The sequence below is a fragment of the Cariama cristata genome, unplaced genomic scaffold (assembly GCF_000690535.1).
Source record: "Cariama cristata isolate BGI_N322 unplaced genomic scaffold, ASM69053v1 scaffold689, whole genome shotgun sequence".
NCBI classification, from domain to species: domain Eukaryota; kingdom Metazoa; phylum Chordata; class Aves; order Cariamiformes; family Cariamidae; genus Cariama; species Cariama cristata.
Window position 1 is genome coordinate 25,508 of NW_009637159.1, and position 17,000 is coordinate 42,507.

At 38.4% G+C, this 17,000-nt stretch overlaps 1 protein-coding gene across 1 annotated transcript in view; it reads left to right on the top strand.

The window, feature by feature from the left end:
* LARS2 (leucyl-tRNA synthetase 2, mitochondrial) overlaps positions 1–17,000 on the top strand; it is a gene marked incomplete at its 5' end in the record, with an annotated part of 43,964 nt that overhangs the window by 24,854 nt on the left and 2,110 nt on the right. The window contains 5 exons of the mRNA XM_009708163.1: positions 667–849; positions 2,869–3,038; positions 4,072–4,149; positions 6,221–6,332; positions 13,960–14,087. Coding sequence (XP_009706465.1) covers positions 667–849; positions 2,869–3,038; positions 4,072–4,149; positions 6,221–6,332; positions 13,960–14,087 — 671 coding nt within the window. The remainder of the gene's footprint in view (positions 1–666; positions 850–2,868; positions 3,039–4,071; positions 4,150–6,220; positions 6,333–13,959; positions 14,088–17,000) is intronic.

Below are 17,000 nucleotides of genomic sequence, written 5' to 3' on the forward strand. Positions count from 1 at the left end.
GGAATATCCCTTTGGGTAGACCGGGTCAACTTCTTGTGCACCTCCTCACTGGCAGAGCATGGGAAACTGAAAAATCCTTAACTTGGGATAAGTACTACTGAGCAATGACTAACACATCAGTGTGGTATCAACATTATTCTCACACTAAATCCAAAACACTCTGTACCAGCTACTAAGCAGAAAATTAATTCTATCTCAGCCAAACCCAGGACACAACAGAAGGCATGTTCTTGTCAGGATAAGTTACTGCAATTGAAACCTATAAATCATGTGTTTGTAAAAGCTAAGTGCAGGTCAGAATTGTACCAAATCAGTACACCTATCTACGAGGTTTTAAATGTCGTGATTATAACAATGCTTAAATCTCAGGGGCTGTCAAGGTAGCACATAGGATGAGTGCCAGATACAGCTTCCACATGGTAGAAGGAGACTATCTGTCATGATGTAATGGAAGCATGGGGATATTACTTGTGTTAAAACATTAAAGTAGGAAAAACTTGGGAGGAAAAGGTGTTTACAATGGGTGTTTTTCCTCTTTAAGCTGTTTGGAAACCAAAAAACCCCACTAGAAATTGTTGCTGCTTCTTATGCTTAGGGAACAAAATTAATTGTTGTTATAAATGAGCAAAATTTGTTTTAATGTTTTGCATGTATCTTAATATCTAGGAACTGAACCGGTTCGCCTAAAAACTGGTGAGAAGCTCCAAGTTGCTTGGGAGAAAATGAGCAAGTCTAAGCACAATGGAATCGACCCTGAAGAATTAGTGAAAGAGTATGGTATTGACACCCTACGTCTTTACATTCTGTTTGCTGCTCCTCCAGAACAAGATATTTTGTGGGATGCTAAAAGTAAGTCAGATTGTTTCTGTTGTTTGGGGGTTTTTTGTTTTATTTTCTCCATTTACAAGATGCTTTTTTTTAGTCATATCAGATTGCAGATAAAACTTTGCAATATTTCATTATTTCCTTTTATTTACACACATAGGTAATGGCTTTTGTAAGCTGGACTATGAAATACTTCTCATAAGAATCTCATTAGAAGACAGTCAGAGTTCCTAGTAACTACTGTTTGTACACACATGACATTTTTATGAGCTTATTTCTTGGATAAGTTAAGAATTACCCTCCTAGGCACTTATTTACTGCCATCTTGCAATTTGTCATACTGTCAGATCTTAATTTCTTTTATCTACTGTGGTTCATACATTTTAATGTAGTCTTATGCATACATTTAAATCTAGCCTTCTTGTTGCATAAGGCTTTAATAGAAGACTCCATGCCTGGTTTAAAAAGGTGTCCTCCTTCATTCTGTTTTGTGTTAGCTTCTTGCTACTCAGTTCAGCCTGCACTAAGCAGTATTTCAGTCGGTGTCGGTCACCCTTTATATTCATATGTGTTAACTTATATATTATTGCACTATTGTATGTACTGGAGGAGTGGGCTTTATGACTTTTCTTAGTTGGCTTTCTGTCACCATCTAATTACAAAAGTACAGAGCTAGGCATGTGAAAAGGTCTCTTAAAAAACCCCAACCATTTGGAATCAGGCTTTAACTTCTGTGTCCCTAACAGTGCACAGGTACATAATTCCCTCTGAAGCAGCTGGTTCAGACTCCTTGACTTTTCAGTGGTGGGCATTCTCTCCCCCTCTCCCCTCTTCCAGCCTATGCAGGACCAGATGTGGCCAAACTTACCCAGCAGCTTATTACACCATTACTACAGTCTGGGTAACGCCAAGCCTGCTGTGTCTAGATCTGCATACTTCTGGTATGAACAGGAGATGGAAAGTTTGGGGAGTTTACTTCCAGTCCCACCTATGAGAGTTCATGAGGATCACACGGACATAGACAATCAGGTTGTATTTTACTGTTCCCAGATGTGCGGGAGGTCTTTCATCTAGTGCAATCAGACAGATAATCCACCTGTATTACAGTCACTCACAGGTCTTTTACTTCTCCCAGCTTAGTAGTAGCCCTGGCGGTCTTTGCAAGTGCAGTTGCTGGAGCAGAACTGGAAGCTTTTGCCAGTTGGGACGTCTTAGGAGATGTTGCTACTGTGCAGTGTGATGTAGCGCTGTGCAGTCTAGTAGAAACACGGCTCTCTGGAAGAGAGCGTTAAAGCCGTATCGGTGCCACACCTCAAGCCATGCCTACCTTCACTGGTGGCTCTGCACAACACCACATGGAGGACTTGGCTGTGGGCAGCCGTATTTTGGGGCCTCTCCGTAGCGCAGTCCTGAGCTCACAGCAACACGTCCGCAGAGCAGCCATGGGGCAGGACTGATGCCTGCAGCGTCGGGGTGCACAGCTTTATAGTCTCCCCATCCCAAACTAAGCTGTGTTAAAAGATGGTACCAAGGATCAGGGCCTGTGCTCATTAGCACAGTAGCATCTCTGTAGCAACAGAAGTACATGCAATTTCTAAAATCAAAATTTAGAAGAAACCCCTCCATTTAAAAAAATGTGTGCGCACACGTGTGTGAATATATGTATGTATGCTTCCATGAGTTTGAAAAATGAGAGCATGTAGAACTGTTTTGTTGAGTCATTAAAATATGAGATCAGCATTCTAACATTGACATAACGTTAGGTTATTTTACAGATTTAGCAAATATTCTTCCTGTATATATGTTTTAAAGTCATTGCAGAAAAATACTTTTGTTTTATCTTACTGATTTCTTTCCATTAAGGCAACACAGCATTATTTGTAAAGGCATTTTTAATTGAATTGACATTTTTCATTTAAAATACAGTTGTGGTTTTTTAAAATGTTTAACTCTAGCATTCAGTTTCCTTTCTGCTTTTCTTTAAAGTTTTGGATTCGTTCATTGCAACTGAAATTTATTTCTGCATTCTTTCATTAATCTCAGCTGATGCTATGCCAGGTGTTCAGAGATGGCAGACGCGCCTCTGGACACTTGTAACCAAACTTATTGAAGCAAGGACTTCAGGAACCATGCCCAATCCTGAGCTTCTGAATAAGAAAGAGAAGACTGAAGCCAGAAAGATCTGGGAGCAGAAGAATCTGGTGATTTCTGAGGTTAAAAGAAACACTTACATACTTTGTACATGACTAAATAAGTTGCTGCTTATGCTAAAACCGTATGCTTGACTTACAGAGCCAAAAGCTTTTTCCTCAGATGAGTAGCTCATAATTTTTATGTGAATTATTCTCTGTATAAGTAATGTTATTTACGTACAAATTCTATGGGGCAAAACTTTTTTGCAAAGTAATAAGATTTGGATTGGCAAAATTTCTCTGCTGCATGCCTTGTTTAAAGGATGAAATGTTATGGCATTAAAACATTATCCGTCTGGGTTTCAAGTAACTCCATTTCCAGTAGCAAAGCTATAGGTGAGTTATGCTGGTTATCCCTAACAAAAGCTTTTGGTCTGTTTGCTTCATACCTCATTATCATGTCTGCTGTTTCATATAGAATGAAAAAATGTTGTTGGTGAAATATGTTAGTGTTATCCTAAAAAAAAATATTACTGAAATGATTGTTTGTCTCTAATGTGTTGTCTCATGCTGTGATTAGTGTCAGTTCAATTATCCAACACTCAGAAGGAGACATAAATACCTCCAAAATTAACTTAAAATATTTCTCAATGGATAAAAACTTTTCCTGATTTAAAACCTGTGGTGAGGGACCTTCCAGGTCTTTTAACAGACTTCAGAATTATAATCTTGCAAGCTATGGACAAGCTTTCACCAGCATAACTGGATTTACAAGTATGAAGACCTCTTGTACGGGCAAAAGGAAGATATTTGATTAAAGGAAATAGAGGGCGATTACTAATACACAGTTCTCATTGGCATTGATTGAAGCTTTTAAAATCCTGAAACAGAGGGGAAGCTAGTCAGCTGCATTTTTATATGAATATTATTTTCCCGAACCCACTTGTGATTGCATATATAATGTGTTTGCATGCCAAAGTGATTTCCATGTAAGAGTTAAGATGGGCATATTTCACAAATTGAAATTAATTATTAATAATTATTTTTCATTAAAAAAAACAATTTCCATGTTTGAGAATTTTAATTAGTGATAGACCTTTTCTTCTAATGCAAGGTAACAGAGTATTTCACAAAGGATCATTTGTTCAATGCAGCCATTTCCCGATTGATGAGCCTCACTAATATACTCCACGTAAGTACGCAATATTAATGAAGGTATTTTTCTCTCAGACTCCGTTTCTGTAAATCTTTATACAAAACAGGAGCTGCCTGAACTATAGGTCCAGCTTTCTGTAAGTCATTTACTGTCATAAACGTTGCTACTAAGTCAAGAGCCTAGTTGAATTATTGTGTTAAAAGCAGCACATTCTAGTGTCACTGTAACCCTGAAATACACGGTTTTGCAGGAAGAGCTCGATGGTATGAGAGCCACTAGGTTCTGATGTTTACATCTGCATCCTGTAATTTCAAAAGGATGCATTTTGTTTAGCTTTTTTCTTTGTTCTCTTTTGTTTTTAACTAAGTTGCATAGGCAGCTAGATACAGTAGTACCTTATAGAATTACCAAACATTCTGATTTAAAGAAAATCACACATAGTCTTACATTCCTCAGAGACAGCTTTCACCACTGAACTGTCTGCTAGTAATAGAGTTTGCAAATTCCCCTTTTAAAAACAAATGTAAAAATAACTTAAGTCTTTAGCCTTTTTAATTTAGATTTTGATGTTTATCAGCCAGTGGCAATATATCAAATATAATAAACTATTACCGTTATTTTTGTTATTGCTCTTAGATCTGGTCGAGCAGTCCTTCAGGCATATAATGGTAACCTGATCTAGACCAAAATCAAATAAAAAATTGGATTTTTCAACTTCTTCATTGAAATACCATTTTATATCCTATGGATTCCAAGGAGATTATTGGCAAAGCCGAGGAACTTAACAAAAAGTTAAGCAGGGTGCGCACAAGTGCTGTACTGAGCTAACTGAAGTCTGGGATGCTGCGTGGTGTTGGGAAGGTGACGCACGGTTCTTTATCTCCAGCTCAGTGATCCATATGCATTTTGGGCTGGTGGATGGTGATGAGCGAATGTTAAAAAAATACATATAAATAAAAATCAGTGCCCTACAGCCAGCCAGCTGTTTGAACACTGACATATTTCTTGACCAAAGAAGTCAGTGCAGTATCTTTGACGAACAAGTTTCCGTATCGCATGCTGACACTTCCTCTTTCGCTCCCATTTGAAAGGAGGAAGTGGGGAGGTGGTGAAGATTAAATATAGAAAACAAGTAGTAGTTACTAAAACTTACTCAAATCTAGTTTGCGCTGACCTCGTTAGTATCAGCAATAAGAAGATGCCATCTGACAACCTTTGTGGTCTGTATCAAACAAATCACTGGTTTGGGACCATTTTCTAGTAGACAGGAATGAGTGTTCATCACACCCACCAAAGAATTCTCATAAGCTGACGTGTATTGACATTTTTCTGTGCTGTTTCATTAGAGGGGCAAATTACAAAATAAACGCAGAATCTGAATTTAGCATGGGATGTAATCTCTCAAACAGGCAAAGAAATAAAAAGTTCATCCAGATACTTCTAGTGCTATGTCTTTGCTATTAAGACACAATAAATAGAGGAGCGAAGGTTCACATTTTGTCAGTCTAGCACCTCTTGCAAGAATTTGAAAATCTTCTGTGCTGCAGAAGCTGAACACTTTACTAAAGCAATCTTAACATGAAACTGTAAAAGGCTGTGCTGCACTTTTCATTCCCAAAGCTTCCTCCACCTCTAAAACCTCACTTTGTCACTAAATCCAGGTTTACTTAAGCCACTCTAGGATCCTGTACAACTGAACCTTATCCCCATGCTGCATTCAGCACAGTTTTGACTTTCTTATACAAGTACTTCACGTCTTCTCAGATAGCTCTGGTTTTATCTAAGATTGCACTTCTAGAAGTGGCAGCACTCAAAATGCTTTTGAGAGCCACTGTTGTCTATGTGGGTGTGTGCTCGGGCTCCCGTAGTGGAGCAGATCCCCAAGGGATGAGCTTCCCAGCGTTAGAGAGTGTTCTGTGGCCAAGAGTTGCCATTTTAATTCTCCAGAACTTTTCATAAGTTTCCAGTTTATTGTGAAATTACACCGTCCTAAGCATAGACATTGATTTTATGTTTTATTACTGCATTTTCTTCTTAATTAAACTACTTTTCCCCCACCTCAGCATATTAACAATTTATTTTCTTTTCCTTGTGTCTTTTCACTTAGCAAGCTTCTTGGCCTCTTATTCTCCACAGCGCAGAATTTGAAGATGCTTTGGCTTCACTCTGCGTTATGGTTGCACCTATGGCTCCGCACATTGCATCAGAGATGTGGAAAGGTATTTATAGAAATAAAATTTTTTATTGATGATCCAGGAAAAAAGGCAAAAAGTTTGCAAAAATGTGTTTAACGTAGTACATGTGTCACTCATCCCTGAATGCTGCATCTATCTTGTCACCTCCTGTTGTAATTCCTAAACAAACTTGAAACGTGTGGTGTTCCCAGATATCTCTTTCTGCTTTTAGTTTCTTTCCCCTTGCATGCAAAGGTGGGTTTCTTGAGACCAGGCGGAGAAAGGGAGAAAGAAGAAAAATTCAAGACAGGACTTGCGTGAAGCATTCCTATGTCAGCTGCTAGCTGCTCCCGTGTATGGACGGCAGTATTAAGAGCTGAACGTGAGGACAGAAACAGCCCTTTTTCAAACAACTCTTTCAGAGTCTTTGGACTACAAATATTTTCTTTCACGAATTCAGGCGAAGAGAACCACGTCAGAGGGCTATATACTAAAAAGACCAAAGGAGCATTCAATAAAAATCCCACTCTTTTAGAAGTCTCCAGAGACTGAGGGACGTTACGCTGCAAACTAACCTCTTGTGGAGAAGGGGAATGGTAGACAGGAAATCTTTTTTAAGATCTGTCACAATTGTAAACCTTGAGGTTTGAATCCCAAGTGGGCTAAGTTGCATGGTGCTGCTACAGTTAAAGCCTGTGAAATAAGGGATGTGCATACCAGAGCTCAGCAGTTGCTTTTAAGGTTTACTGGGAGAAGTCCCAAAACATATGTGGGAAGAGAGGAATATATTCTGCATTAAGACTGGCCACAAATTGCTGTGTGGTTTTGGACCCAATGTTAGCTTTTGGATGCTGTTTGAACAGTTTTATTTTCAACAGTCATCCTAAAGCATTATGCATTCAAATGTTTACAGAGCAGAGCTACTAAATTGCTTATATTTCCGAGTTGTGCATGGCCCTCTAATAATGTAAACTGCCAAAGAAAGGCTGCGCTTGTTCAAAGCCATAACATAGGGGCAGAGACTCTGGAAACAGCAAGATATATTGGGGGGGGGGTGTGTGTCTGTGTTTTCATTTCCAGTGTTTTTAAGATGTCTTAATACAAGCTTAATTGTGTGGCATCAGACATGATCCATCTAGAGAAAGCTACTTCTGGTCAATATTCTCTTACAGTATAAAGTACCATCTAATTAAAATTATGCTTAAATGGAAGTAATTGCCGCGAGTTTGTTTTGCACATTATTTGAGATGGAGGCAGAAGAGGTCTGGGCTCATTACTTAAACATACAGTGCCTTGTGAACTTGAAATTCAAGTCTGTGTTAGGCAATACAGAATTATCACATATGTTTGATAAAATGACAAAGAACATTAGGACGTCTTAATTAACGTGATTTGTCAAACGTAAAGCTTAATCCTGTAACATTTTGAATGTTCAAGGAGGAAGTCTTTTCTTACTACTAAAATCACTGGAGAATGAGAATGATAAACATTTTCTGGCGCTCTCTCTGATGTAAGAATGAAAAGGAAGCGTATACAAATTGGGAGTGTATTGTCCTCAGCTATTTATAATTAAATACTGATATTTCATTCTAAAATAACTTGTATGCAGCCTTTACATTTTACATTTACATTTGATGAAAACAAAGAGCATTTTTCTTTCTACAGGGGAAAATGAAACTGGGAATTTTGGAATCCCTGTAGTTAATATCAAACATAATTTTGCAGTTGAGTAGGAATGCTAGTAGGAGCGGTGACTTGTGTTAACTCTGAACCACTGCATAGTGAGATATGCTTAATATTAATCTTACTACAGCCTTAGAGAGAAGAAAAGAGCATTCACATTAATTTTGACTGTTTGCATTGTGCTTCACAGGATGAATAATACTTTTATTGTTGCATTGTAATCTCTCCTTTTATGCTTTTCTGATCACTGATTACGGTCAAGAAACATTTAAAAAGAAATTACAATAGAATTTAAAACTAAATGTGAAATAATGACGACCTACAATAAGACCCTGACTTAATGTATGGTATTATATTAATTCTACCAAAGATTTGAAGACAATTAAACCACAGAACTATAGAACTTTCTGGCTAAGCACCAGGAATGAGGCTTTGTGGAGGTAATAAAATTACTTTTGTCAACTGGAAACTCTTCTGCAGGTGCAAACAGTATTTTTTCAGTTTAAATGATAGGTGTTCTAGAAATTGCATAAAAATCAACCAACCTTTTTTCCTTTTCTAGTTTTGGAATAAAAAGCTAGGCAAAAGAGGCTAGCATCTGTAAATATTAAAATCTCGAAGGCTCTCATGTCCCAGAATGCCTGATACTGTTAGTTTTATTTGGTAATTACATAAAACATTCTCCTTTGCTCAAAAAAAAAAGTTTAACTGCAAAACATGAGATGATAAATTTTAAGTATGTAACAAATTTTCTTAAAATACTTGCATGCTGAATGCATTTATATTTAAATAGCAAAAAACGCTTTTTTGCATTTTAATTGATTCCCATTTCGATCGAAAAGCTGCTTGACACAGATCGCAATGAGATGTAAAAAAAAATTGCAAATCAGTGTTTTCTAATACAATAGCTTATAAAAGTTAAAACTTGGCTAAGTGTATAAATATGTGTGTAGGTGTCCTCTTGATTAGCAAAAAAGTTCCTAAGAGCTGGATTTAACTGAGAACCAGTCCATCTTAATGATTGCCAATGAATGAAAATGTTAGGAAAATTACAAAGAATATGTGAGTGTTAATTAAAGGTGCTTTGCTTGACATTTTAAGTAAAGACTAGCATCAGTGATATAAGTAATTTTGATTGTAATAATGCTATCCTGCTTTGCAAGAGATGCATCAGAGTTCATTTGAAATTTTAGCTTTTTAGTCCACTCTGTTTTCTTTGTTAGTTTGCTGATAAACTTTGCAAACTCAGAACTGCAGTTTGATATCTTAAGGATGCTTCTGATGTAATCTGCAACTTTTAAGTATAATTACAGTAAAATTAGATCAATTCAAGGTACAGCAATTTTTGTTCTTCTGCAGCTGAAGAATTATTCTCCCACGGGGTTTAATTTATATGTGACCAACTCATTTTCATGCATCAGGTAGAAACGCAGAGTTCGGTCTCCTTGTGAGCTGGCTGAAGAGCTACGTCAGCATTGGTAGGAAATGAGTGAAGGGAAGGCTACTTGAATGCTGTTTGAGAAGTACCTCGCCTTTCAGCAGCGGAACAACAGTAACCCGGGGCTTTGATATTTTGTGTGTGAAGGAGTTCTTTCTCCTGCTTAGAGGAGGACCAGTTTTCAGTATTTTGGCATGTCAACCTAATGGTCTTAATGGTGCGGTGAAAACGCTGGTTTCTCGCTTAATGACATAAAAAGCAACTGTAGCCCCTCAGTGTGGGAAGAGTTCATCCGGCTGATATCTTGGCAGTTTATGAACACTAACAGGATGAGGAAATGTTTCCTTCCTGAAACCTTGTATCTGAGGAATATACAGACATCATTTGAGACTTTTTTTTTTCAGTTTGTTTGTAGTAGTACAGTATTTTGCTGTCCAGACAAGGCTATGAAACCGCTTATTCTGAGTTGTTAATTTTTTATTAGAGATGGCACTTGAAAGATATATACTGATGATAAACACATCTTAAGATATATTGAAATGAAACATAATTATTGGAATTTTTAATGGTATAATTGTCTTAGCAACATTTTAACTGTCACTGCAAGAGCTCTTCTGCAAGAATTTCTTTGTCTGAATTCAGTCCTTGTTCAAGGACTCAGCTCAGGCTGAGTAGAAGCTAATTGATGTCGCAGGTTTTAATTGAAAATCCGAATGCAGAAATCCTCCTTCACAAATCCAAGAAGAAACACGATTTAGAATTAAAAAAAATATTTATTTTTTTTTCTCCAGGAGTAATAACCCAAAGTGAAGGATAGTAAGTCCATACAAATGGAGGAAGGCAGATCATTTTCAGAAGGTTAAAAGGATCACGTGGAGTTTGCTGAATTGGAAACACATTCTGGAGTTAGCTTTTAGTAACCTAGGCTTTTCACAACCCCGTTCTGTACTACCATACCAGCAGTACAATACGGTTTTTCTCAGAGCTGTCTGGAAGCCGCTGTTACCATGTTGCTATCGTTTCTTTGGGATTGCAGAGCATTTCACATATGACTGACAGACATATTCCTCCTGGGCTGAAGAAAGGTATTTCAAATATGCAAGTTTGCCTGAATCTGTCAAATAGGGAGATTCATTAAACAGTAAAAAAGCATGTCAAGAACAAAGTCAGATGTCCTTGGAAGAGGCTGCAGAGGCGAGTAAGATACTGACCCAGAATGCATCTCCACTTACCCTTACACACTCCTGCTCTGAGCTTTTTAAAAACTTTAAAAATCTGCTTCTGTGCTAGCGTGGTGAATTTTTACTTAACGCTGGTTTCTATTGTTTTTGATTTAGTTAAATCTAAAAGTTATCAGCATTTGTATAATGCACCCTCATAGTCACCTTATTTGGCCCCCTCTGATCTTCTTACATCTGCTGTTAGAAAATCCCTGCTCCTAAACTCTGATAACTGGCATTGCTTCCGATGCCTTCCTTAACTTCCTTTTATCGCCCATTAAGACTTCCATCCTCCTTGCCTTTTCTGCTTTGTTAACCTCTCTGTGCTGGTGCTTGACCCACGCCAGCTCTTACTCAGTTTACTCCATAATCACCTTTTTCTCTTGCCTACATAATGTTGCGTCCAGCTAGCTGTGCTATTGCTGGCATTTTACAAATAATTTTTTCTAGTGCTTTTTTTTCTGTAAGACTGCAATTACCTTGTTGTCCAAACACCTTGCTGATACACAATTGCTTCCACATCTTCCTTCTTAAATCTCTTTAAAATGAGAATCTGCTCTTCCCCACCAAATAGCACCTTAGGGGAAGTATTATGCTTATGAAATACTCATGTAATGCTAATAAAACATTGCCATGAGCTGAAACGTTGTTAGACTTGTCCTGTCCCGTCCTTCTCTCAACTCACTCGTTTACAGTAATATAATACATGTTTAACTTGGTGTTTTAACTTGGGCTGCAATGCTGTGAGTTACTGGTTAGGGAAACCATGTTCTAGCATTACCTTGCTAGTCATTAAAAGTCCATTGAAGCAGATCCAATAGCGGGATCAGGGCTTCAGATTGAGCACCAGTATCGTCTTTTATCTGTCCTGTATGGCTGTGCAGATGTGTATGTATAAGTAAACGGCTTACAGTAAGTAAAAATGTACTCAGCTGGCTTTCTGTCCTACCTCTGCAAGAGAATCTGGAGCCCTAAAAGCAAAATACATCAGAAAAATATAAAGCAAAATGCACAGTGCTTCATAAAGGGCACGTCACTAGGGCTTTTCAGTACAATAAGAAAGTAAAATAGGTTTTTAATGTTTTTGCAGTAAAAGTCTGTGAAACGGTCGGTTTTTAACTTCTCAAAGCATGTGCTCAGAATCAAGTGGGAAGGCTGGAGGAGGGTTCTGTCTGGGTCCTGACCAGCGCCGTTCTGGATCGTGGCGATGAAGGTTCTGGTCTTGTGTGTGTTGCATTTTGAAAGTACAAACCAAATCATTGTGTTTTCTGTGTTCTACAGCTCACAAAATGTGAATTAAGGCAGGAAGCCAAACAGCAACAACTAACACTTTCATTTTGGTTTCCTGTCAAACTCTGTTTTCTGAAACTAGTGCTGTTGACTTTTGCACTTTTTTTTTTAATATGGATGAGCTCATACCTCATTTTGTAGCAAGAAAATGAACCAAAAGATCAGCATTTGCTTAGTCACACTTTATCTGCTTCAGAATACGTTTTAATTTTTTTTATTAGTAGGTTTATTAGGACTGACAGCCTCCATGGGGATTAAAAATGACCCTGGTTTTGCTTTCGTAGCTAGAAGCTCTTGACTGATATCAGAAAGTGGTTTTTTAATAGTTTGAAGGATCCACTTCAACAGGAAAATAAGGAGTGGCCAGTATGCATGCTTCTGCCACAAGGCATGTGAGCAGTTGGAAAGAAATGAGCTCATCTGGATGCTGAAAAGCCAAAAAGGGAAGAATCTAGCAGCTGTTGTCTTTAAAGTCAACGTGATAATGAATCACCAATGTGAAGATTTTTTTTTTCTGCTTGAGTTCCTATCTTTTGCTCTCTCAGTTTCTGAGCTACTGCTGCAAGAGAAAAAAAAAAAAACCACACAAAACCAGATCCACTGAAGTGTTTTAATCAGTTATTTACCTAATAAGATTGCGGCTTAGTTGTTGTTATTAGGAAATGTGCACGTTCTTGCTTGCCGTTAGAAGTAGCTCCCATCGGTCCCCCCACTGCCCCTTTCTGAATCATTCAGCACATAGCAAGGCTGTGTGTCGTTTTACCAAGGGCTTTGTCTGAAAAAGCGCTGACAAAAATCTGGCAGATCTTTCTGGAGGAACTTGCGTTCTCTTTATCTCCCTGTTTGCTGTTATTCACTGTATTAGTCTAAACAATCCAGCTAGGTAAATTCATGTATGTATTATGCATGGGTTGGTTTTGCTCCTATGCCTGCCGTTGTGCTGTGCTTTGAGCAGCTTCGGGTACCTCAGTCTCAACAGGGAACCTTGTGTTAATGGGTTTTCGTTAGGCTCTTGCTGGAGTCTCCCTAAACCAGAGGAGATTTCGTGTAGATTTTGCAGTTCTGAATGAAGCACGTACTTATAAAAAGTTTTAGCCTCTCTTCTTATACACAGAGAATGTTTCTAATTTAAAAATCCCCTGGCTTTGTGAGAATCACAAGAGCAATCGTCATCAATATTGAGCATATTTGAAAGCCTCTTAAGTGAAATCTTTTTATTTTGTCCTACAGCTGGAGTAAACAGCAACATAAATCCCGCTCAGAAGCTTTTATTCAGTTAAAGAATGCAGCTTCAGAATGAATTGCATCCTATTCTCCTATGACTCAAACAAATCCGGAATGAATTGTCTTGGGGAGAGCAAAGCCTGTTTAATAAAAGGAGATCGCTTATAGCCATTTTAGGAGTGGGGTTTTTTTAAATGAAATCAAAGGATAAAGTGTTTCAGAATGTACGTATCATAAGAAGAAGAGCAAGCTGTGCAAGGTATTCTTATGTAGCGCCTTGAATTTGTGAGAAAACAGATACTTCTCAAAATGTGGGAAAATCCTGCAAGTAGCTTGACTTGCAAATTTAGAAACTACCCAGCATATTATAAGTGGTAAAATAATAAGCCATAATTGTTTATCATTTTGATTGAGTTAATAAAATTTTAATCAAACTGGTGGTGTTACTGAAAAAGATGCAGTGTTATGATTGACTTCTACAAGTAGAGGTCAACTTGTGTTGCAGCATTACAATTTAAAATAATAAACAGTGGTCTTCTGTGCTTTTGGCAAAGTTCTGGAGTGCTAATCCAAACCTAAAATGTGCCCACGTTGTTCACGTTAGCATCCCTACGCATGGTATAAAGCAAGTGCTTCAAAGATGTAGATCTTTCTGTCTATAATGTGCTCTATGCTAATCTAAACAACAATGTTATTTCCTCCTAAGGGACTTGCTTTTAAAGTCAACTTTATTCTGATCTTATTTATCAAACAAATTCCAAAGATCCAATGTTCTGGTTGCAGTGCAGCTGAATGTTTGACTGGTTTCATTTTCCAGGTTTGGCACATATGCAGAATAAACTTTGTACTCATCATCACTGGGATGTTGATGTGCTGCATCAGTCCTGGCCCAAAGTAGACCCCGAGTACCTGGAGCCATCAGATGTTGTGGAGATGTCTGTTCTGGTAAGAGCATTTTTATTTATTTTCAACTAATGCATTACAAGCTCAGAGGATGACAAAATTTCTGCTCTCCTAGAAGACAGTTCCCTCCTTAGGTGGCTCAGTGAAAGGTCAGATAGAATAGAAGCTGCGATTACCGTTGTGCTGAGTCATTAAAAGGGTTTCCTAAATGAAAAAATGCAACAAGTCTGGAAGGCAGACAGTCTAAATCTAAACCTTTTTGAGTGACTGCATATTAGTAGTTGTGGCGATTTGACTGATGAACAGCTGTGGGCAAGGACAGTACAGTCAAAACTACCATCAAAATACAGATCCCTCCAGGTTTTTTGCCTGACGGTGCATTTATGAACTTGGCCCTGTACGAAAATGATAACTAAGTGACATTTCTTGTGGTACCTGTAGTGCTATGGTTGCCTAACACAACCTGTCGTAAGATCGGTTGGATTTAGGGGAAGTCCTGTTGCTGTGGATTTCCTTAATCAAACTATCTTTGCAAATAATTTCACATCTTGCCAGATTTCTCAGTCCATCTGCTTGAACAGAATGAGAAATGCTGGTAAAACACTAATTTTTCTAACATTCAACAGACATCCTTAGCAGAGGCCACAGAGTATGTCTTTTTAGAGGAAATTTTCAATTGGCATCTTTTCCCGAACCAAGGAGGAAGACTCCAGTGCTACCTGGGGTTAATAGCAGACTTAGCCTAATGTTCACTGTGGGGTTATTGCTTGCTTTCCTTCTTTCTAGTGATAAGCATTTATTTATACCAGTAAAAATCTTCACTGACGTATAATCACTTTGCTCAAGCTTAAAATAAACCTTCACCTTCAAGCGCAGCTAGCAAACATCTTAAATTCCAGTGTTCTGTTTATAAGGAAGTCAAGAATGAGAAATTGTGTAATTATAGAAACTTCTTTGCAGTTGTGGTTAAAGCAAACATGGTATTAAATATATCTTTAAAACAAAAATTTCAGCAATACAGGGAAAACTCTGAACTCAATGTTTTTAAGACTATGCAACCGAACATGAAAATGCCTAAACATTTCACTGATATTCTTCTGCTGATGTTAAAACTTCCTTCTCAAAAAAAGAAACCAGAAAGATAGAAATTAATTTTGCTTTAAACAACCATTATGAAAATTATTTTTGTTTCTTTTCCTGGTTGACTTTGTCAAAGCCATAGCCTTGTAGTAGTAGAAGTCTTGTAATAAAAGAAAAAGCAACCCCTGTGCTCTCAGTCCTATCTTCATGGAAGAATATGATGTATGCAAGCGCCTGCCTTAGTTCTGAGAAAGCAAGTGACTGGAATACCAGAGAGACGAGTTCTTTTTTTGAACTGGGAATAATTCTTAAAAATAGTGCCCAGGGGGTGTGCCTGGCTCTCTGCTGTAAGAGTAAGGCAAAAGGGAAATACGGAGGAGCAGGGACAAACCATCATAAATATGAATATTTTGAAGTCTTGTGGACACTGTAGGTTTTTGTATGGCTGCAAAACTAATTGCCCTCATTAAACCAAGAAACAGTGGGCATAGGGAGGCATTGGTTAGTTGCAAAGAGGCAGTGTCTCTTCACAAGGCTGCACAGTCAAACTGAGTCTTTGGGCCACAACCCTGTTCTTCTCGAGACATCAAACTGCCTCAGGCTGCCAGGGGTTTGCCTGCTGAGACATTACGGTTTCATTTCTCTTGACATAAAATACTTCATTATGTCCTGTCTGTGCTGGAGCGGTGTCTTTCCATGTTTAACCCAAAGCAGGAAAAGCAACCAAGTGCATCCTTGCCTGATACAACACAGATTGCCTACAAGAAAGACATTTAAATTCACTGGATATGCATGGTTTCTGTTACTCTAAATGTTATTGCCACGTTGAGTGTTTTAAATCGTACCGTATATGGTTAATGCTGTGAAAAATCTGACCTGAACGTAGTGTGCATTTCATCCCATTCTGACCAGCATTCCTCACATTTTCTAGGTGGTACAGAACTGTTTGCAGCTGTGGTCTTATAACTGATGTTTTTATAAAAAAAAAAAAAAAAAAAAGTTGGTGTCATTTTTCTTGCTTTGGCATATGAGGAAGGCCTAAAAGTGCACAGATATTTATTTTCCTTTGTACTTCTCAGAAGGATTATGCATCAGTGGTAAAAAAATATTGGAGTTGAACTAAAAATTCCTCTCTGCAGCCTCCAGGTGCTTATTTTTCAGTCTTTTTTGGTTTCATTTTGTCCTTCATAACCTCTCTAGTTCCATCTAAAATGTCAAATATTTTTAAAAAAAAAAAAGGAAAAGAAAAAGCAACAGCTTCCTTCCTCAGGGGAAGAAAGGACCCAAGCCTCATTTATTTCTCCTCTTGCAGTTTGCCATGGTTTTTCAGGGAAACAAGGCTGCCAGCACCCAAGTTTCTGGTACAGCAGTTTTACCTGGAGCTGCCGAGGGTTATGCCAGCCTGGTGAGATACGGAGAGATGGAGACACAGCAGAAGATACTTGTCCTGCTGAGCATCTAACCCCTCGATTAAAAGAATATGTGAATGGGATGCCTGTCACGCGCAGTGTGCGATTAAATCTGCAGATGCTTATTTTAAGAATGGCATTAATAGGTTTGACTTTGCATCACGATACCTACAATATAATGAAAGCCACGCTGCAAGCATGTGCTGAAATCATAACCAGTCTGCCGTTTGATAGGATTGTCAGACTCCGCTCGCAGCGCGGTGTGGGAAAGTCAGGAGAAGTGCTGCGGGAAGGTACACGGCGTCAGGTCGCCCAGGCTTCTCGACCTTTCTAAGAAAACACAACCACTCGCAGTCATTTATTTACCAAGTTGATTTAGACCACTTGGCTTTTCTCTTGAGAACGGCACCGAATAGGCTAGCCGTGGCAGGGTTTCCCCCGGCAACACCCCCCCCCGGGGGCCTAC